Source organism: Miniopterus schreibersii (genome assembly GCF_964146895.1).
Source record: "Miniopterus schreibersii genome assembly, chromosome: 1".
Classification (NCBI taxonomy): Eukaryota; Metazoa; Chordata; class Mammalia; order Chiroptera; family Miniopteridae; genus Miniopterus; species Miniopterus schreibersii.
In genome coordinates, this window is record NC_138101.1 from 163,425,603 (window position 1) to 163,448,188 (window position 22,586).

Genomic DNA, 22,586 nt, shown 5'->3' on the forward strand with positions numbered 1-22,586 from the left:
GTGAATGGTGGTTCTAAGCTCCTGCTTTTCTCACAAAATTTAGGTTCAAAATATTAAAACTTACATTTGCCCAGAGGATGGTTTACTATGGCTTCTGTATACCTGTGCAGAATAGGACATGAGCTATTAAAACTGACATAATTTTAAATACACAAGGGGTGAAAGGAGGGTAGACAGGCCGTCGGCCCTTTCCTCCCTGCTCCCTGACTCGCAGGCCCAGCAAATGAATCAACTGCCCTGGACCGTGGTGCTCCCGCCGCTGTTTGTGTGAAAATGCATTGTCCTTGGTGCGCGGGAAGCCGCGAGAGTCAAGTGATCTAATTTATGGTCCCATCTGAGTGGTGCCCTCCTCTAGGCTTCTTAGAGCCTTTCTCTCCCATCCAGCTGTGTGCTAAGTTCAGGGCTATCTCATTTTAGCTTTTCAAAACTGGCCCCTCCTGAATGCAGCGCCCCATTTGGAGTTTGAGGTGTGGGGGGAGAAAAGGTGCCAGAGTGGATCTTAGAATGTGGGAATCATAGTGACTTTCTTACACCCTATTGAGTAGCTTGCTACTAAATCCTCTTATGACTTATTTTTATTGTAAGTCTTTTTTTTTGTTTAATAAGTCTTATGGCTTAGTTTTTTGTTTTGTACTATACAAAATATGCAGTAGTCTCACAGATGTGATAAGAACTTGAACAATGTACGAGGTTGAACCAGGAAGGTAGGATGGCACCAGTGAATTACATTTGTTCGTTTTCTATTCTTAGAAATAATATCTAGTATTCATTTATTTTGTCTTAGAATCAGTATCTAAAAATGTTTGTTTGCCAAAATTCTCATTTGTAGTTAATCAGTAAATTTAGTTCTATTCCTTTTTTTCAGAACAGTCCTTTTTTAGAGAACTCTATAAATTAGTGGTACAGAGCAATATGTATTCAGCTTGTAGTCTTGTAGAAAGGATTTTTTTTCCCTTCTTTTTGAATGCTTTATGAGATTTGGGCACTTTTTTTTTTGCAAGTTATAATGGATTGGAAGTGTTGCATTCCTAAGTTTTCGCTCCCAGCACAGTGCCAGATAAAATGACGTTGAATGCCGGCACCAGTTTTTCCTCAAGTCTGAAAAACACCATAGCATCTGAATGGGAAGCCCTGCCTTTGAGGCATCTTGGGGCTCCTCCAGTTCATCCCTTTACTTTGTAGACAAGAGCCCTGAGCCCCGTGAGGGAAGGGAGCTTCTAAGGCCACAGGGACCTGACTGGAATTCCAGGGATCTTTCCTACTCCAAAGTTTATGCATTTTACCCACACTGGGCAGCCTTGAGTCAGTAGTCAGTTTCAGGCCAGGTTCTACCTGCGACCCTGGGTACTGCTCCCCCCTGAGCCTCAGTTTCCCTAACAGCAAAATGAGTAGGTTGAACTAGATTATCGCTGAGGTCCCTTCCATTTCAAACCTTCTTTAGGTCATTCTCACTTAGAATATGGAAATCTCAGTTTACTTTAATCTCTTTTTATATTTAGCTTAATGCATCTGATTTGAAAGGAGAGTCTTTGCAAAATAGCTACAGTTCTTTAAATTTGAAGTTACAAAAAGAGTAAAGAAGAGTTCAGCACTGAAATCTAGAATGTGGTGTCAGTATACCAAATAAAAATGACATTCTTTAAAAATTCCAAACATATGATTTAATTTTATACATTTTTTTTCTATTTAAGAGAAAAATAACACAAGCTTGAAAAGCAGTAAATATGTAAAGAGAAAATTTGTCAGCTGATATTGGAAAATCTGACCTAGGTCACACATAAATCTCTCAGACAAAAGCTGCAGGGCAAGCCATAATTTCAGAGAGTAAAAGAGAAAATGAAAGCTATAGCTGGTGTCTTCTCTGAGTTACATAGGTGGATTCATTTTAGTTTTCTGATTATGCTTCTGAATATATTGTAAAAGGGCTGGTAGCTACATCAGTTTTACCACTGTCTGTAAAAAGTACCTCTACAGATACAGAAGCATAATGTGAGACCTCCAATGATGCTTTTAATCCCGAGTCAAAGCCCCACAAGCGAACTTTTGCATTGGCAATTTCCTTTCCAGGCTCATTTTTCCAAACTCTTAAGCCATGTTTTCTAATTGCCAACTATATGGTCCTTGCAAGGAAATATATGGTAAATGTTACTGCAGTAACATCCTAATACCTAACTGATACATTGCCTAACTGTTATGAAGTCATTCTTCCATGTTTAAACCCATAGGATCTGTCTTACATCAGAATAAGACATAACTAACCCTTATTAGTGTAGCTTAAAATCTTGGATCTAAGGGCTGGCAAAAGAAAAAAGCTGTTCCTGGAAGAGGGAAGGGGTTCATCTAATTAGTGTATCAAAATGCTACTAGTTCTAAAGATTGATTAGGAAAAGGTATGATTAGCAATTACTGTTCTGTTCATTGTCCCAAAGTACTAGTTAGAAATAGAAAACACAAACAAAGTGTACAAGCAAGAATGTGGACTTGGACAAGTTAGTTATAAACAGCATTTCATATGTTGTGAGGTGCCGGCAGTACATCAGCCCTACAATATTATTGTGATCCTCTGAACTCTGCTCTCATAGCTAAGCATTTGGAAGGCAGACCCAGAATAAAGAGAGACGTTCACAAAACTAACATTTTATACTGAGTACCCTTAGCACCACTTTTAATGTGCTGTTAAACCGGGGGCTTCGCTTTCTCATGAACTGTGTGCAGAAGCAGAGGCAGTGACTGGAAGTTGACTGTTTGGATCTGTTTTATGGTTGCTGCGCCTGAACTGTAATGTGATCTTGAAAAAGGTAAACAACAAAGAGTTTAGCAGTGAAAAATATGCCTAATATAAATACAGTCGAGTACATGGCAGATCAGAATTTGAAAAATATGACTGTGGCATTAAATTTTCTAGTGGAATTAACAGAAGAACAGAAGATAGCCTTTAAGGCAATATATCTGAGACAGAGAAAGGAGATAATATATCTAACTCTGTGGTCTATGTGGCATTCATATAAAGAAAAGCACAGTAGCTTTATTTAATTGAGAAAATGAATCAATTACAATGATGTTGCATCATCAAATTCTTGTGAAATAGAAGATATAAGTCACCACATTGTGTAACAGTGTTAAAAAGTAATTGAGTATCTTAAGCATTTGGAATCAATTTCAGGTACTAGCACTGCTACCTTAATACAAAATTTATGAAGATGACTTCATATAATATGTTACTATCAAAACCATGTAATAAAACTTGGTAACAACATCCCGCTTTAAAAATCTGGGCAAAACAGTATAGTTATAAAAAGGGACTTTGAAGTTTCTGTTTCTCCCTTTCTTGTAGTAAAGAGCCAGCATTAAAATAGTACAGTTTTAAGTTGTCTTGAAGCATGCATTAAACCCACAAAATAAGGCTAGGTGGAGGAGACCTTCTCCAAGATCTCAGTTCATAAGGAAATGTCTTCCCTTCGACTCATTTGGTTGCTCCCACTCACATTACTGGGAACAGTGTCTCACGAGCCGTTCCTGATTCATTCGAAACATCTCACTCAGAATGTTTCCCACATGTTTTCCTCAGAGAATGTTGTAATTCCCATGACTGTTGGAAATTTGTGAAAAACATTCTCTTTGAGGTCAAAATGGATTTCTAATTCTTTGTTTGTTACGAGTAACTCTCCCGTTGAAGTAGATATATCTTGCCAAGAATGGGGGCAGGGTGGTGTATCCACGTGCATTTAAAAATATATAAAAGCACAGTTACCAGGGCTTTTCAGTATTTTTTAAAGGTGGTGTGCCTTGTTACTAAAACCCTTAACCACTCCAGGGTGGTAGTTAACAGCTCTGTCTTGCTTTTTAATACAAATCTTTACCTCCAGAGCCTTATCCAGAAGTTCTCATTGACTAGAGGATCAAGGAGTGGTAATTAAGACAAGATTAAGCAGACTAAGACTACACCTGCAACTAATATAATATTGACTGTCAACTGTAATTGAAAAAAAAGTTTTAATTTTTTTTAAGTAGACTAAAAGCCAGTTAGCCTGGGGCAGAGGTTCCTGGAAGTCAGAGGGAGGGAGTGATAAGGAGCCAAGAGTAGTGATGGTGGGCCCCATATTCAGTTGAGATAATACACGGAAAAGCACTCTTTAACACACTCAAGCACTAGGTGAAAGGGTCTGCTGATCAGCCATATAGATGCAAAAGAAGTGAAAGCACACAGCTTCTGCCCTTGAGAAGCTTACAGTCTAGTTGAAAAGAACCCACAGGCCAAAATCGATAATTTATCAACTTTACCATGCCCAGTATATATGCAAATCTAATTGTTTTTCAGCAGTACGGTGACTGTAGACAGATATAATGCAGATGCTGGAGAGGACATTGGAGAAGACCCGGCACAACCATAGTCTGTTCCGACAGCCCCGTCTTTTGGGAGGCCCAGTTTTCCCATCATAGAACAGAGATGATTGATCGTCCCTGCCAACCTCAGGGTGGTTGTGCAGATCAAATGAGAATGTGTATGTGAAAGAACTTTTAAAAGCACCATTGAAAACATAAAGGGGGGGGCCTGGCCTGTGTGGCTCAGATGGTTGGAGCATTGTCCCATACACTGAATGGTCTCAGGTTCAATTTCTGGTCAGGGCACATACCTAGGCCGCAGGTTCTGTCAAGTACCAGAGGCAACCAATCAATGTTTCTCTTTCTCTTCTTCTCTCCTTCCCTCCCTTTCTCTCTCTAAAATCAATAAACGTATCCTCAGGTGAGGATTTAAAAAAAACATATGGGGGCCTATTACTGGTTTTCCTATATTTTACCAACTGGTTGCATCTCAGTTATGCCAGCAACCAACTGACCCATCAGTTGTATTTCATTTCTGAAATTTTCCTTCTTAGGAAATTTAGTACCTGGGACTCCATTTTCATTGAGTTTATAATAATGGCAGGCATCAGGGGGGGCATTGAAGGTTTTAATACTTTAATTACAGTGGATGTTTTATTTATCTGGTGTCATATTTTAGTAACTTTCTAAGAGAGATGGTTATCAGTGTTAGATGTGTGAGCAGCTTGCCTTTAGAATGTTGATTGGGACCAGGCATTTCTTACTTCACTCTCCTTTATCCCCTGAAAAACAGTATAAAACTTGCATGGATTTGGTTTTCCCAGAGAGCATTGCTGCCCTGGAAACAGGCTGAAGGAACTTTGGAAAAGGTGGAGTCTTCATCCCACTCCTGAGTTAGAGACAAATACTTCAACCATATAATTAAAGTTTTCTTCACAAAATAGGGGATTGTGAGCAAACACTGGCAGGAATCCAAAATTCTAATTTCTGACTATGATTTAATTTCAATTTTAAATAAATCGGTTTTTAATTTAAAAAGAGTGAGCTTCATAACATTAGCAATGATTGCAACATTAAGCCCAGTGTTCACAATCTAGCAATATAAAACATTATTTATATCTGAATCGTAAACAGCCTTTTGAAATGGATTATGGTTTTCCTCCCTATTCTAATACAACCTGGAGGGTACTAAAAAGTGTTGTGTGAAATTAACATTCTGCTGACTTTCGCCTATAAATGAGAAGCGAGCTATTAACATTTGTGTATTTTCATTATGTAAATTGTGTTAACACATGCCCACAAATTGCCACCAGCAATGCAATAATTTTCTCTCAGTGATCATAATGTGTCCAAGTGAGTCATTTTGATTATGACATGCTAATTACATATTGCCTTTTTTCAGATTCAGAAAAACCAGGGATCTTTAATGGTAAGCTTTATGAGTTCAGAAAAAAATTCACTTTTCTTTTTCCTGATGGCTGCTCTCTTTGCATGCTTGAATGCCTTGTTTTAAACTTAGCAAATTGCATTTTGAAGAAAATGCAAACCTTTAACTGCCTGTATTAGATTAGGTACCATTAGAAAATAATAGAACATCCTGAGCATCAATGTTTTTATAAGAGTTTGCTGTTGTTGATTAATCTTGCTATATTTTATTGCATTAATGATTTTTTCTTTCCACTCCACTGTAAAGATATTGCATAGAGGCTAATACTTTTTCCTCTCTTCTTCCCCATTGCAGCCTCTCCAGCTTCTGCAGTGCATTGTTGATGAGGTGAGGCATCGTCTTATGTGCTTTCACTCCTAAAGTCATTCCTAATGGTGTGGAAAGCTTATATTTTGTTTCCTAATGAAGCACAATGCCCAACATCCTCAGAGCAAGTTGTGTTGTATGGCTCTGAGCTGTGTTACGTGAACTGGCCTTGTCCTGAATCCTGCTCTTCTGAGTCTGGCTGAGAATCGCTGCCAAAACAGACTGTCCCACAGGCTCATCCTCGGGGGTATCAGGAGCCCTAAAGACACAACATGATCATATTAATTTACCCTCTCCCTGGCCAGATGGGGATGGAGCCGGAAATTAAAGTGGTATCATTTTTGTCTGTAACAGATATTTGAAGTCATTCAGTAGGCAAGGGTCAGAGTTGAACAGCAAACAGAAGCCGGATGAAATTTGTCTTCCTTGCTTTATTTACCCAAAGCACACCAGAGTGATAGAAAGTGTTTAGAAGCTCTAGGTCAACAATTCTGCTTTAATTTCCTAATTAGGCATTTTCCTCAGAATACAGTCCTAACTTCTTGTGCCTTTAACCAGTATTCTCACATTTTAAGTCATCCTGCCTCTGGCCATCCTTAGCCATGGAGTTCCACTGTCCCTTTGCCTCCATGGACTTAATCTGCCTGTATTTCTTTCTCAGTCAACTTTGTCTACTTTTTATTCTGACCTTAAATTCCTTTTTTTCTGTCAATTAGCGGTCTTGCAGTACACAGGCTCTCAATTAAGAAACATTAATATTTTTTTTAAACTGAGTTTTTCTAGACTTGGGCTTACCTACTCGCAATGTTTATTTTTTTAACTTTAATTTTACAATATTTAAAGCACTTGTAGTGAAGGCGATAAATGAGTCGGATAGGAAAGTTTGAAAGGAAAAAAAAAAGTCGTAATTCATAATTATTCCTCTCAATTAAACATCTGCATAACCAGTTATGAGATTTGGGAGAAAAAATAAAGATCCTCCTAGGAAAAAAACAAACGCGTGCACATATCCCAATAACAGTAAGAATGAGGCTCTAACATCCTTAATGGTTGCATCAGTCGGTCCATATATCCCCTGCAAGCCATAAACCATGTTGGTGCAAAAATGAAGGCATCGTCCTGAAACAAATGGAGCCCCCATTATCTCAAATATCAAACAGGCCTCCTAGATCTAATAGCTCATCAGTATCTTATGTCATCTTAGATTCCAAAAGCATATTCCAAAAGATATCCCCATCGGAATCCTCCCAAATAAACTGATTTTCCTGAGGTTCCCCTCCAGGACTCTTTGGGGATGTGCCCAGGGAAACCTGGCCTGTCCAGTCAAATGCACAGCCGGCCACTCTTCCTGGGCTCCACTGTTCTTGTTCCGCCAGGCTCCTGGCATCAGACCGGTCAGGTACAGATGCTCCTCACCAATTATGTATGTGTTGCTGGAGGGCTAATTGGAAGGTTTTCTGGATCAAATGGATATTTTCATTCCTTATTTAAAGTAGTAGTGATTGATACTAAATTTAAAATATTTTACTTTTTCAATGTGGGCAAAATCCTGAGACTCTTGAAACTATCATAGGCAGGTGTTCTGTCTAAGGAGGGAAGGTCTCTGTGAGGAAGCACAAGTGCATGTAACTTAAATCGTATGTGTTTCTTTATTTCCTCCTGTATAAAAATATAAGTTAGACACCTATTCCCACTTGCTCTAAAAACATATTAAAATATCTTCTCTATGGAAACTTGGAAATTTTACATTGTCTCCACCAGAACAAACATAAGTTGGTCTTGGCACTGAGCTGATGTTTAGTAATAAGTGTTAGGAAAGAATTGGCCAGATGACCTTTAGGCAAGGTGCATCATAGCTTCTATGAGAGAGAGAATTGGTGGGGTCCTTTAATTACTGTGCTTGTACCATGTTTTCAGATTTCTCATTGCTGTGATACAGTGTTTATTAAACGGTAGTCCAAGGGCTAACTGCATTAGGTATACCTCAGGCTCTTGTTAAAAATGCAGATTCCTGCACCCAGATCACTGAATTAGACATTTTAGAGATGGAGCCCAGGATTCTACATCTTTACTAGCTTCCTAAGTAACTCTTTGCATATTAAAGTGTGAGAACCGCCCAGCCAGGTGTGACTCAGCCGTTGAGCATCGACCTAGGATCCAGGAGATCGGGGTTTGATTCCTGGTCAGGGCACATGCCCGGGTTGCAGTCTAGGCAGCCAATCAGTGACTCTCTCATTATTGATGTTTCTATCTCTCTCTCTCCCCTTCCTTTCCTCTCTCTGAAATCAATAAAGATATATTTTTTTAAAAAATGTGAGAACCTCTTTTGTAATGGCTTTTTAGGACTAAGACTGCCCTTTTAGATCTTAAATGGCAATTAACTATCTTCATTTGCATCTGACTTTTAGGGCTTTTATTCCTGAGTTAATATAACCAGCCAGGATTTGAGCCATTTTACTCCTTGGGCATGAGATATATTCCATTGTGAAAAGGATATTCAATGGTAGTGCATACTATTTATGTTAGAGAAAAGTCAGATCAAAAAGTTCCACCTTTAAGGGAGCCTAATTCAAACAAGATCAGTGTATTTGGAGTCATATACGAAATAGCCAAGCAAAGCCCAGTGTAACATACTTCATTATCATGTGGATGCAGCTTGACCTCCTGGCATAGCCTGGCAAAGCATAAAGAAGTAGTAAAACAAGACCAAGTGGGCAGGAGCCAGCCCTGGAGTCAACAGAAGTGAATGTCAGAGCCAGTCTGGGAGTCAGGAGGTGGCATCGTGGGACAAAGCCAGAGTCAGACACCAGGTGTCCAAAGAGATGACACCAGTAGTTAAATGGAGGAGTAAGAATCATGAACATGAATCTTGGACCACAGAATAGGAACTAGAAGGGTAGCCAAGGTAACCGGAGAATCAAGCTCCAATTAGAAATCTGGGCAATCCAGTTTCATTTTGTTGGGTGGAGTTTAATCTGGCTTGGAGCTAGCTAACTCAGAATATGAGTGATGTCTTAAAGATACCATCTGATGACTTAGAGTTGCTTCTCTTAAAAGAACTTACTTTAAAACCCTCAGGTTTTAATCAGGCCATCTCTAAGCCCCTGAGTACCTGGTCTGTTGTAAGTGATGTGTGTCTGTGTGCCGTGATGCTTTAGCCATCTGATTTCTTTGGATAATAAGGTGGCCCTAATTGTCTCGATAACTGCAATTTACTACTGGAAGCTCTAACATCAATGAGAAAATTTGCATTTTTAGAAAGAAATGTTTCTAAAATGTATTTGCTCTTGGCAGCCTGTTGACAGAGTGTACTAAATATCATTTAACCTTTCCTTGATGACTCAGGTCATTGAGCATGGTACTTGGATGTATCAATGCCCTCCAGAGCTATAGAATTGTATGGTGCTTGCCTTGTTCTTTTATTGACTTTACCAACCATTTTGCCTTTGTGTTTGGCCTTGACACTCAGTGATGGGATTAGGCCTCTTGAGGTGTATAGAGCCATTTGCTCCCAGGCTAAATGGTCCTACATGGTTATGCTGCTCTGCTTGGTGTTTTTCCTCTGTTCTCTCTTGTGATTCCCCGTTTTCTATGGTCACTCCCCATTCTTGTCAGTGACTACCTGCTGCCCCAGCAATCTAACCATCTGTCTTCAGTCTTTGCACTCCTGGTAGTGACCCTAGCAAAACTAAAAGTGACAGATGAAATCAGATACCTAAGTAGTATGTGTAAGATCAAACACACTCATCTGAAAAGAGAGACAGTACTCGGACCCCTCTTTAATGAAGTAAAATGTATGGGCTTACGTTCGTTCATTCAGCAGATACTTATTAAAAGCACCCACTGTATATTAGCCCAAGTTGAATGTCTAGACCATGGTCAGAATAGCCTCCAAGCCTAGAGAGAACTGGACTTCTAGGCAAGGTACCTAGGCCAACTGCAAACTGGGTCTGTGAGTCAACGTAGGAAGGCAGAAGTACAGTCCCACATCCTGGGCCAATATGTGTTGGTACTCAGGAGGCTGTGTAGCTATCAAACACTCTCCCCAATGTTTGGGCTCCCAGTTTGACTATCAGCCAAGGGCTGGCCACACTGGTGGTGTGACAGGTAAAAATACAGCCGTGATATCTGAGTCACCAAATGCCAGACTGGCTGGAGCCAGGTAGTGGGGGCCATCAGTGGATTGAGGTGCTGGGAGTTGCAATGACTGAAGTGAGGACATCCCCCTTGACCTGCCCCCAAATGATCCATAGCCTTGGAAAAGATATGGACACAGAAGTGAATAACTATTTTATTGTAGGGTGCATACTATACAACTCCGAGACAGGAGGGTTTGTTCTGGGGGTGCATTAGGAGATGCCCCTCAGGAGAGGTGACATTTAAGCTAGGATGAGTAGAAGTTTGCTAGGTCAAGAAAGGAAAGAAGTAAATGTCAGATAGAAGGTCTGGAAACTTTCTCGTGAATCACTTTTGAGTTCTTAGATGTGTTGGCAGAATGTTCAGATGGTCTAAAATATGACAACCAGAAAAATAGATTATTACTTTGAGTATATATATGTTTCAGGTATATAACAGCTAAAAATAAATTTCAGTCTAACATCTGTAGGTGCTTAGCAGGACAGTTAGCAAATCCCTGATTTATACTTCCGTTTATTCATTTTGCTAGTAAAAAGTGAATTCATGTAAGTCATGTTTTATACCCAATCAGAAGTATCTTTTACATGAAAGTGTTGATTTTCTACTAAGAGCTAACTACAAGGTTTGTAAAATACGGAAATGGTTCTGAAATAGAAGCACTAATGTTTAGTGGTCAGCAGTGGCCTACCATTGGGCCAGTGTATAGACAAATAATGGACTTGATTGTTTAAGATGCTAGCTGAATAATTTGAAGTTATACTGATTGTTCTTCCCTGATGAGGACAGAAAGTAGGTAGGTTTAGTCTTGGGCATGGCATGTATAGCCAGCCCTCTGTGTAGAACATCTGGGTGGGTCTGATGGAAAGTTTAACTCTTCCTACTCTAAGGAAGATGAACACAGAGCAGGGCTTTCATAGAGATCAGTGGCATATACAGAGTATGGAAACTGAAAGGACAACTGGCCAAGGAGCCAAGGGGTCCAGGTGGTAGAAAACAGAAGTAATCAATAATAGAAGGAAATTAGAGAAATTCACAGATACGTGGAGACAATATGCTGCCATAAAACAAATTTAACAAAGACAAAATCATAAGGGAAATTAGAAAGTACTCTGAGATGAACAAAAATGAAAGCACAGTATACCAAAACTTATGGGATGCAGCAAAAACAGGGCTCAGAGGGAAATTTTTAGCTGTAAATTCTTATAAATTAAAAAAGAAGAAATATCTCAAATCAACAACCTAACCTCTACTTTAAACTAGAAAAAGAATAAACTATATTCAAAGCAAGCAGAAGGAAGGAAATAATAAAATTAGAGTGGAAATAAATGAAATAGAGAACAGAAAAACAACAGAGAAAATAAAACCAAAAGTTGGTTCTTTGAAAATAAGTCAACAAAATTAACAAAAGAGAGAGAGAGGACTTAAATGGCTAAAATCAGGAATGAAAGTAGGCACCTTACTACCATCTATGAACAGTTGTATGCCAAAATAGATGGCCTAGATGAAATGGGTAAACTCCTAGAAAACCGTGAACCACCAATACTGACACAAGAAGAAATATAAAGTCTGAGTAGACTTATAACAATGATTTTTTTTAAACTTCCCACAAAGGAAAGCTCAGGACCGTATGGCTTCACAGGTGAATTCTACCAAATTTTAAAGAAAATTTAACATCAGTACTTCTCAAACATTTCCAAAAAATAGGAGGAAACACTTTCTAACTTCTTCTATGAGGCCTGTATTACCCTATACCAAAGCAAGACAGAGACTTCAAAAGAAAATAAAACTACTGACTAATTACCCTTATCAATATATAAATGCAAAAATCCTCAAGAAAATGCCAGCAAAACCAAATCCAGCAGTACTTATAAGAATGTTACATTATAACCAAGTGGAATTTATCCCACAAATGCTAGGTTGATCTAATATTTGAGAATTCATACATCATATCAATAGAATAAAAGACAAAAATCCCATGATCATCCCAATAGATAAAGAGATAGTGGAATCCCATAACCATGCCAGGGTTCCAGGCCAGGTTCCAGGCCGTGGGCAGGTAGAGCCCGGCAAACATAGTTCTAAGAAGAAGACCTTTGCGCCCCCGTGGGAGAGGCGGGAGAGACGCTGGCTTTCCCTGAAGGCCGGTAGCTGGGGGAGGGGATTGTCGGGAGTGCCACAGTAGGGATGTGGGGAGGATGATGGAAAGGAAGTGGCCCCCTGAGTGACGGGCAGGAAGAGGAGGAAGGTGGGGGGGTGTTGGCCTTGGGTCCTCAGTAACGAGGAGTAAAGTGGGTTTGTTCAAGGTGCAAACAGACTCTCTTGGCCAAAAATATATTTAATAGCCCATCATTACAAAATTCCATTTATAAAAGTCTGCCTCTGTGAGCTCTTATGACTCTATTTAATCATAAAACTTAATGAAGACATAAAAGAGCCACCACTATTTACTCATCTGCCTGGCTGGCACACGTACATCGTTACAGTAGTACTAAAAAGAGTCATTATGCGTAGGGACAATCCTCCACCCCACCTGAACTCCCAAGAGGCCCCACATGGGCTCTTCACTGAGACATGGCTCCTCCGACATGTTCTAGAATGCCAGCAAACGTGTCCTGTGCTGGGAGCAGTTGATGCCAGCCCCCACCGGGCAGCTCAGTGAAGAGGGTGGCGCGTAATCACACAGACACTTCCACGTATGCCAGGCAACCAAGAGGCAGCTGGCGTCTCTGCTCTAGACGCAGGTGACACATGAAGGGGTGAGGAAACTGAGTGGGACAGGGACAAGGGGGAGAAGAGGCTGCATTGTGACCACATTATTAAAAAGCTCCTAAGCTTTTCTCTCTCTGCCTTGTTTCTCTTACAGTCCCAGCCTCCACAGAATTATCTTTTAAAACATACAGATCTCAGCCTATTAAGCCTTCCAGGGATCCCCCTGCATATAGGGTAATATCTAAACTTCTTAGCACGGCATTTGAGAATCACCCATGTTCTTTTCCGCCTCACTTGGGGTCAATCGTCATTCTTCAAAGCTGCCCCACTTTCACACCTATAGTTGTGTTCCTCCATTTGCTTGGAATGGCCTTTTCCACTTTGTGTGCCTGAGCATCCTTTAAGGCCCAGCCCAAGTGGCATCTCCTCTTTGAAGCTCTTTGTTACCTTCCCACCTCTTCCATCCTACCACATTCCTGCCCAGTGCTAGGCAGAATTCACCATAGCATTGTTTGTAAAGCTTTATTATAGTTTTTAATCATACTGAATCAAATTTATTTCCTGAAGTCATCCAGCACAGAGATTTATCCCAGCACCTGGTAACACATGGCCCAAACAGGATCTTAGGAAATGTTCTTTGAAGTAATAAAAATAGGGATTTTTCTAACAGGGCTAGTCCTACACAAAATGGAATGTGGTCTAAGTTTGTCTTTTCTTCTACTGAGGCCCATCTATCCAGCTGAAAAGGACCTCTGTCCTGTAATACAGCAGCTAAGTACAGAGGCCATCATAGAGAAACTCATTTCTGGTTATTTTCCTTTGAAATTATTTTATCGAAATAAAATTCACATAACATGAAACTCACTCCTTTGAAGTATACAGCCCAGTCCCAGAACATTTCCATCACTCCAAAAAGAAGCCCAGTACCTGTTAAGAGTCAGTCATTCCTCTCTCCTCTCTAATTCCTGACAACCACTAACTAATCTATTTTTTGTTTCTAAGGATTTCCTTATTGTGGGCATTTCACATAAATTGGGCCATACATTATCTAGCTTGTTTTGTATGATTCCATTAATTTAACGTAATATTTTCAAGATATGTTCATGTTATAGCATTTATTAGTATCTCATTTCTATTTATGGCTGAATAATATTCCATTGTATGGATATATCACATTTTGTTTATCTGTTCATCAGTCATTGAACATTTGGGCTGTTTCCACTGTTTGGCTATTATGGATAATACTGCCATGAACATTTGTGTACAAGTTTTTGTATGAACATGTATTTTCAATTCTCTTGGCTATGTACCTAGGAGTGAAATTGCTAGGTCATATGAAAATTTTATATTTAACCCTGATAAACTCCCAAACTGTATTTCACAACAACTATACCACATTAAGTTCCCACCAGCAATTTCTCCACATTCTTGTCAACACTTGTTATTTTCTGCTTATTTGATTATAGTCATCCTAATAGATGTGACATAGTCTCTCATTATTGTTTTAATTTACATTTCCCTTATGATTAATGATGTTGAGCATATTTTTGTGTTCTTGTTGGCCATTTTGAATATCTTCTTGGAGATATATCTATTCAGATCCACTGTCCATCTTTAAATTGGGTTATTTGTCTTTTTATTACTGAGTTGTAAGAGTTCTTTATATAGCCAGGACTATACTAAATTTTTTTCTCTCATTTTATGGATTTTCCTATTCACTTTTTTGATGGTGTCCTTTAACATACAAAAGTTTTTAATATATTTTAGGGGGCTTTGAAGCCTTTCGTGCTAGTTTGATCAGAGGGTAGGAGACTTAGATATCCACCCTATCTGCACCCCACCCCTGGCACCCACATAAAAGCCCTTAGAATTCCATAGATTATATTTTGAAAACCATTGATTATTGGCCAAAAAAATCAACCTGTATTAATCCCAGAGCTAGGGAATGATGAAGTTGTAGTTGCTACTACGAAAGAGTTTCTGCTCTAGTCAGGGAGGCAGACCAGGAAACAGTCATACATAACATCGCTTTAAACTGCAGGTAGTGTAAGTGGTATGAGACTTGATGGCCTGAGATCTCAGAGGAGCATGGTGACTATCGTTTTACCCACTCACATAAATGGGTATTTCTGATACGTTATTTAATTATGTTTGCAGCTATATAAATTCTATAATAAAATTATGGACAAGGTGCTCGAGGAAACACAGAGAAAAGAGCTGATAATGGAGGAGATAATACTGTACCAAAGAAAGGGAGAAGGGGAAGGGGAGCCCGAAGGGCCAGCAGGAGTTAGCCTCAGAGATACTTGAAGCCCCTGCAGGAATTGACTATGGCTGCAGTGCTTGGCAAAGTATTAAGAGATGAAGCAAGGCCCACATTTCATAGGATCTTTACACACTGTGCCTGGAGGCATTTCTGGTGGGAGTGGTGGAAAGGGGGACTGAAAGTTTTAAGCAGAGGCTCAACAGAACCAGATTCATGTTTTAGAAAAATCACTCAGACAAGGTTGTGGAAAATGGATTATTGGGAGGGACAGTTAGGAAGCTATAGTTCTGATCAGAAATTATGAGAGTTTTAATTAGGACAGCTTTAGTGTGTTTGAAAGGTATTTAAGAGATAGAATAAACTGGATTTGGTGAGAAGTGAATGAAGGGGAGGTGGGGTCAGAGATGAAGCACACGGCTTGGACAGTCAGACCCTCATTGAGATGGGGCACACGCACTTCATGGGAAGAGGTGATTAGCACTCTGTTCATAGGAGAGCACCAAGTGTCTCATTGAAAACTATGTTACTCCCTGTTTCAGACCAGTTATAAGAAGTTTATCAACTAGACTAAGTTCCTGAGCTTTTCATTTCTATCTTCCTAGTGCTGCACATTTACAGTAGTCACTCATAAATACTCGTTAAGTGAAATTTATGTGTAATTGTAAGAACTTACTGCTTGTTTTTTCAAGACCTTGGAAAAACAAATCCAAAATGTAGTGGACTATGACGAGGAGGTACTTAGTGATGTATGTGATCCTTTATCGAAATTCAGAAGCCTAGTCTTAGCCTTTATGGTTTACAAGATGTTTCCCCAAGTTTTCCTCATGTCATGTTGCTTTCCCACACACTCTGTTTTACAGATGAGGAAACTGGGTGGCAGTAGGGCTCTTTCTACTATATTCTAATTGACCTTGATGGCAGCAAAAAGTGACAGCTGAACATTTTGGCATCAAAGGGAGAGATTATTTTAAGAGCTATAAAAGAAGACAACATAGAAAGCATTGCAGACATGCCCCAAGGGCATAGGTACATTGCAACACAGTGCAGTTACGCTGTCTGTCAGAATGACTCCATATCTTTAAGAAAGAATTAAATTCTGTTTGTCATATTCTCTTTAAGTTAGCAGGGAGGAGCTTGAGTCCTTTTAGAAAAATTTATATATATAGAAGATTAAGTCTTGTATATATTAGTTAAATATATATAAATTAAATATATATATAAGTGGTAAAGCTCTAAACCACTGTTATCTTAAAAAATGAATTCATACAGAATCACTCATTCCTGGCCAGGTTAACTGAGGGCTGGTTAACTGAGAAACCGCTGGGCTGTGACTATAGCAGGTGCTCTGTAAGGGTGGGGTGTGGGGGCATGAGAGGGGTTGCCTAATAGTACCTCCCTGGGATTCAAAAAGTGGTATTAACCTTCTTGAGGGAGTAATATCCATCCATTTTTTGCCTGAGGGACTTGGTCCGTAATTCTGGCATCTGAAGTTAGCAGAAAATAAAAGGACTACCACCACCCCATCTCTCCTCCCAGTATCCTAAGGATGGCCTGTTTCTTTCATGACACATAACTGCAGGTTTTAAAGTGAGACAAAACATGCTGACCTGAGCTCTCCAAAGACCTGTGCAAGCCCAGAGCCTCTAACCATAGTGACTAATACTCTAACCACTTGCACAAATGGGTATTGATGATATGGGATTTCATGATGTTTGCAACTTGTATGAGTTAATGACTGAGGCATTAGAAACTTGGTAAGTTAATCCAAGTGGATACACAATAGTCTTGTCCTTCAGTGATATTAACTAGACCCGTGTCTCATAGTGTTGGGAATATATAATTGGGAGCCTGAAAACCGATATTCCTCTTTTATGTAAGGCAACCTTCAGAAATCTAATACCTCCTTTGAAAAGTCCAGTATGTTTAAATTGATGCAGTTTGACTGGTTTGAAGATTGAAAATAGGTTAGCATTAAGGCCATGATTTCTCTAGTAATTACTTTTTCTATTGGTAATAACTGTTTCTTTAGAAATGACATTAACATTCTACCAAAACACAGCAGTAATCCAAAAGTTAATGTTCTGTTCATTTATAATTATATTTAATTCATATTTATGAGTTGTTGGGAGGGAGGAGGAAGAAAGGAAGTGAGTTTTAAAAATGTAACAGAAGAAACAAATTAAAAGCAAAATTTTTCCTGAGTCTGAAGGATATACAAAGTCACTTAAAATGGGAAAATTTTCTTTTTTTAATACACAGTTACCAGATTTTATCAGCTACTATTGAAAAAAATCTGTATTTATATTATTTCCTAGTGGCAGTGAGTGAATTCAGTGGATAGATTTTCTCCATTTTTTCTTTTTTACTAAGCAAAATATTAGCATAAACATCCCTTTGATTTTGATTTCAGTAAGTCAGATAGATTTGGGTTTGTTTTTTTTAACTATGAAAAATTCTGCATCTTTAGGCAATCATTGAACAACAAGCTTTGTATTGTTTTCTTGGAATTGTCCGTGAAGCCTGATGTATTATTAATGAATTAATTTCTTGGTGGAGGCCTGTGAATAGCATTCTGTGAATGGGCAGTTGCCTGGTGGGGCCAGTTTTGGCTGCTGTCATTTAACATGTGTTGCTCTATTGTGAAGTCTTACCCAGCCGTAGGACAATGCTCATTTAATCCACCATGATGGGACCTACACACCCAGAGCCCACGTTGGATGCCAGGGTCAGTTACCCAGCAGCTCGGGTGGGGCACTGCTCTGCCTCGCTGCCTAGTTGCTGCAATCATTTTGCCCACCGTTAATTTTCCCTAAACCAGGGAAAACCCATCTGTGAGCAGTGTGGATGTTCTCAAAAGAGATTACAAACGGGTGGGCTGGGGTGTTGCCTTCATTCCAGAATGGAGGCAGCATTCCAGGGAGTGCAAGTTCCTTCCTTCCTTCTGGAAATGGAAGCGTCTGGGCCCACGAGATCCCTGATGTTCTGAGGTCCAGAGTAGCAGATGGCATTATGATTTTCCAAATCCTGATGAACATTCTAACTGAACTTGTTCATTTCACAGTATGTAGTTCTATTTTTTTCACTTCCTCTCCCTCCCTCCCTCCCTGTCTCCCTCTCTTTGTTCCTCTCACACTGACTAATTTTAAACTGTATTTCCTTTAGCCAGCTTTAAATTGTCTTCTCTCTGGGTTTATTGTATGGAACCAGGTAGGGCCCAATTTCACTTATAATTCTCAGCCTTTGAGTCCCGCTGACAGAGCCTTCGAATCTGTTTATAAAGTGTGTAAGCAAATACCGCCAGCACTCCGGCAGCATCCAGCCGCTGGAAGTTCTGTTTCTCCCCTTAGCCGTAGCTTGCAGTGCAGGTGGCAAATGGCAGTAATTATTTTAACTAACAGTCAAGTGAACATTCAGGAGGACATACAGGGTGGCGATGTGGACTTTGGCTTTCACTGAGTCTCAGGGTCTGGCTTGATAGTGTTATGGCTTGTCGATTTTTCAGAACACGGACCTGCCAGGCACTTGCCCTTCAACAGTGTGTGGATGTAGTTCAGATGTTTCAGTATGAACCCCTTGCCTATGAAAAGAGGAATAATTCCTTTCATTTAGGAGCCTATTAAGGGTTATTTTTCTCTCCTAGATTTTCCTGTGTTTTTTTTTAATGTAGTGTATGATCTCCCTTTAAGATTGCTTTTAATCAGCACTTCTACTCATAGAACCTGGTGAAACACCAATGTGTATATTAACATTGTAATTTAGGTCCTGGATCAAACATGTAGCTGGACTTCTCCTGAGGAAAAAAAAAAATTGACCTTACCAGTGTATGAAATTCAAACACTATATAGGGACAAGGTAAAACCACAGGTAGGAATTGCTGAATAATTACCTTTAGACCAGCCTGAGCAGAAGGCTTCCCACGAGGGTGAGCTCATTTAATGGTTCCTAAAACTCAATCTCGTGGATGTCAATGGTCATGCTTGATTATTTGCAGCAGTGTTTTATGAAAAAGCAATAGAAATGCATTGGGAGGCTACAGAGAGAGAGGACAATAGCAGATTTTACTTCGTAAATGAAATCCCTTCGGTATGAGACAAGCATTTTTTTGCTGCTCTGCCTGCACTATTGAAAAGTGAGATGGGTGTGGATGTTGGTGTGCAAGCGAGCAGGTGTGTGCACTGTTCACATAGGCATCTCTAAGTAACGCTCTGGACTATAGCTTACCACCAACAAGAGATCCAGAACAAAAAGAAAAATAGATGTTCACTGGCTTTAGAAAGGAAGCAGTTTTGCAAATACAGTTTAACAGATTCATGCATTTTCCAGTTCTCTACCTATGTTCAAGGAATTTTATAAAACACCAAGAACTTTGCCGTACATTTAGAAAATGCCTAAGTTAATGTAAATCTTTTAAACGACAAAAAATTGGTAGACGAAAGGTGGTTTTGATATTAATGACAACGTTGGTTCTCCTTCTCTCTTATCCCAATACTGAGGAACTTCTAAAACATATTTAGGAGAAAATGAAAATGGGAAAATCTTTATAATCTCAAATTTCAATTACCTAGAGACAGATTCCTTTAGAGACCTGTTCATTTAAATTTGTGTTTTTTATCAGCCATCTGGTTGCCATGTTCACTTAGCGAACAGCTGGTTCTCTCTTGATTTAAGGGTTTTGGGTAAGGTAAGATGGGTGTTGCAGTGGCAGAAACTCGGGCCTTTAGCCCCTGGTTCCAGGTCCATCTGAGAAAAGTTAAATGAGCTGCTACTGTCAGCTCGGACCCACTAGACAGAACTTCATACCAAAATGCCCACACATGTAATTTGTCACATCTGGCACCCCAAGCATGGGGTGACCCAGTGTGGAAATTGAATCACCCTTCACTTTCTCTGCTCAGGGCTTGATATGGAGGGGATGAGTAAAAGGGGGGCTTTCTGCTCTCCAGCTGGGGGGTGCTCAGAGGCTTTCGTTTCTGATGATGTCCATCTGCAAGCCTTCCTAAGTTCAAAGCCTCGTTCCCACCCCAGCACTATTCCTTATAACACCCCACAGATTAGGTCAGTTCCGCCTGCGTTGTGAATCAAACGTACGCATAATGTCAAAATACTGATTGTTGCCTCACAGAGTGGCCGTGTTTCTAAGTAAGTGTTTTTAACAAGCATTGACTACATTTTTATAAATGTGATGTGTAATTATGGTTTACTCATATCGTAAACTAGGCTGTCTCATTGCACTTTGGACAGGTAGCTTTTTGGTTTATAGATTTTCGTGTATATCTTTAAAGGTGAGGGTCCAGTTGTTTTTGTTTTTGTTTTGTTTTGTTTTGTGTGTGTGTTTGGTTTTTGGTTTTTGTGTCTTTTTTTCCCCCCAAATAAAATAGGTTTCCTCCCCAGTGGAGAGCAGATTTGTCCTATAGGTTCTGCCAGTTGTCTCACAAAGATATTTAAGGCCATGAACAATGGAGAATCAAAAACCAGTTTGGGATCTGACAAAGCAAAATGCTGTTCTGCCTGCCATGAAGCCACTGGAATCACAGATGCCCTTTGATCCCGGCATCGAGGGTAGATGTGAAGCCATCTAAGAGAGCTGTTCGATTAGTATGAACCCCAGTGTGTATGACCAGAAATTGTTGGGCCAGGCTAAAGAAACTTAACACTTGAATTAAAAGATTTGTTTTTAAAATGTTAGAGCTTAACTCTCAATACTGGTCAGACTCCAGGTGATTCTGTGATATAACCACCTGTTGGTGTGATGGCTCGAGACCATGAAGTCTAGAAACAGGCTATTTTAAAAAGTTAGAAGGCCTACCATATTTTATTTAATTTGCCAGGCTGGTTTAGTCTAACACAGCACAGCTGACCTCAGAGTTCAGCAGGTAGCCAGCACTCTGAGAGTTCTGACAAGTTGCCCTTCTATCTTCCTTGTGTTTCACTGCTACTAAGTATAAAATCTTAATTGAAGGAATGTCTGTTTTGCACAAAGAGAAGGAAACAGGACACAGATTAAGATGGTCAGGGTACCTTCACCCCCAGGTGCTGTCTGAGTAAGGAAGGAAGAAAATAGGAGAGCAAAGGTGTCGCACAGCCCTCCAGACACATAGACTTTGTTCCCCATCCCTCTCCTCTCTGAACTCAGGTACCAGCCAAACTGCACTGAGCCCTCAGTTCTCCCAGCACAGCCCGGGTGCCCAGCCTTGACTCTCTTACTTGGCCATTCCCTCCACCTTGCCGGGCTGTTTGTTAGGGGTGCACGTCTTATCCTCCAAACAGTACACAATTCCTTTGAAGATGTGGATTAAGTATCAGTCATCCCACAGTGCCAGGCTCAGTGTCTTTGACATGGTAGGTGGTCAAGAAAATTGTTGAATGAATGAACCAGTAAATTAAGTAGTAAATGATGGTATCATTTTATGTAGTTTTCTGTCTGTGCCATTATCTGTGTCTGAATTGACCATTGTCACCTTCAATTATGAATGAAAGGCAAAAATTAAATTCTCAGGGTTTTTTTTAAGCATAAGTCCCTTAACTTTTTTCCAGTTGACTAATTATGCCAGGCTTCTTCCTTATACAGCCGAGCTCCTCTAAAAATATGGACCTCATTCGAGTTTACAAAACTAGCTCCTTACCCTTTTCTTTTTAAACTTTCTTCTTTGACATCATTTTTTATTCACATACAGTTGTAAGAAATAATACAGGGAGGTCCTGTGTACCCTTCACCCAGTTTTTCCAATGGTAACAGCTCATAAGTATAGTACAATATCACAACCAGGAAATTGACATGGATACAGTTCACTGATTTAGTACAGATTCTACCTGTGTGTATGTGTAAACATTAATAATATGGATCCTTTCAAAGCCAAGAATCATTATAGTTTCAAAAAAACTATACCTTTAAAATATTGATCACCCTTTTAAGCAAGGCATTTCAGAAGCATTTTTCTTATTTATGTTTTCTGTATTTGGAGTATTCAGCATGCCTACCTGCTCTCAAGGTCACAGGGGGTACTTATTGGCACACTTACTCTCCGAGTGAACTAGTAGCAGCTGGGATTGGAATTAAACCGCCTCCTCCCCCCTCCCTCCCCCCACCTCATTGAGTGTACAGGTACACACACACACACACACACACACACACACACACACACGCACTCTCTCGGATTTTCTGCTGCTTGCCTTTTTTTATGCCTGAGTACCTTGCTGACAAGTGCTAATAACAAAATACCCAGAGAGAGTCCAGTTGAAGTTAGCATACATTAAACATTCTGAACTTGTCCTTTTGCTCATAGATTGTGCATAATTAATAATTAAACAGTTTTCGTTGTAATGGGTTGACCTTCCTGAACTGTTCATTATTCACAAGGCAAAGGCATCACTCAAACTTTTTTCCCATTGTCCTTCACT

The 22,586-nt window shown here is 39.8% G+C and overlaps 1 protein-coding gene across 3 annotated transcripts in view; it reads left to right on the plus strand.

Moving 5' to 3' along the window:
• Positions 1-22,586, plus strand: part of MAP2K5 (mitogen-activated protein kinase kinase 5) — a 238,893-nt gene that overhangs the window by 174,334 nt on the left and 41,973 nt on the right. For all 3 annotated transcript variants that reach the window (XM_081134329.1, XM_081134330.1, XM_081134331.1), the window contains 2 exons: positions 5,726-5,752; positions 6,065-6,097. In XM_081134329.1, the coding sequence (XP_080990455.1) occupies positions 5,726-5,752; positions 6,065-6,097 (60 nt within the window). The remainder of the gene's footprint in view (positions 1-5,725; positions 5,753-6,064; positions 6,098-22,586) is intronic.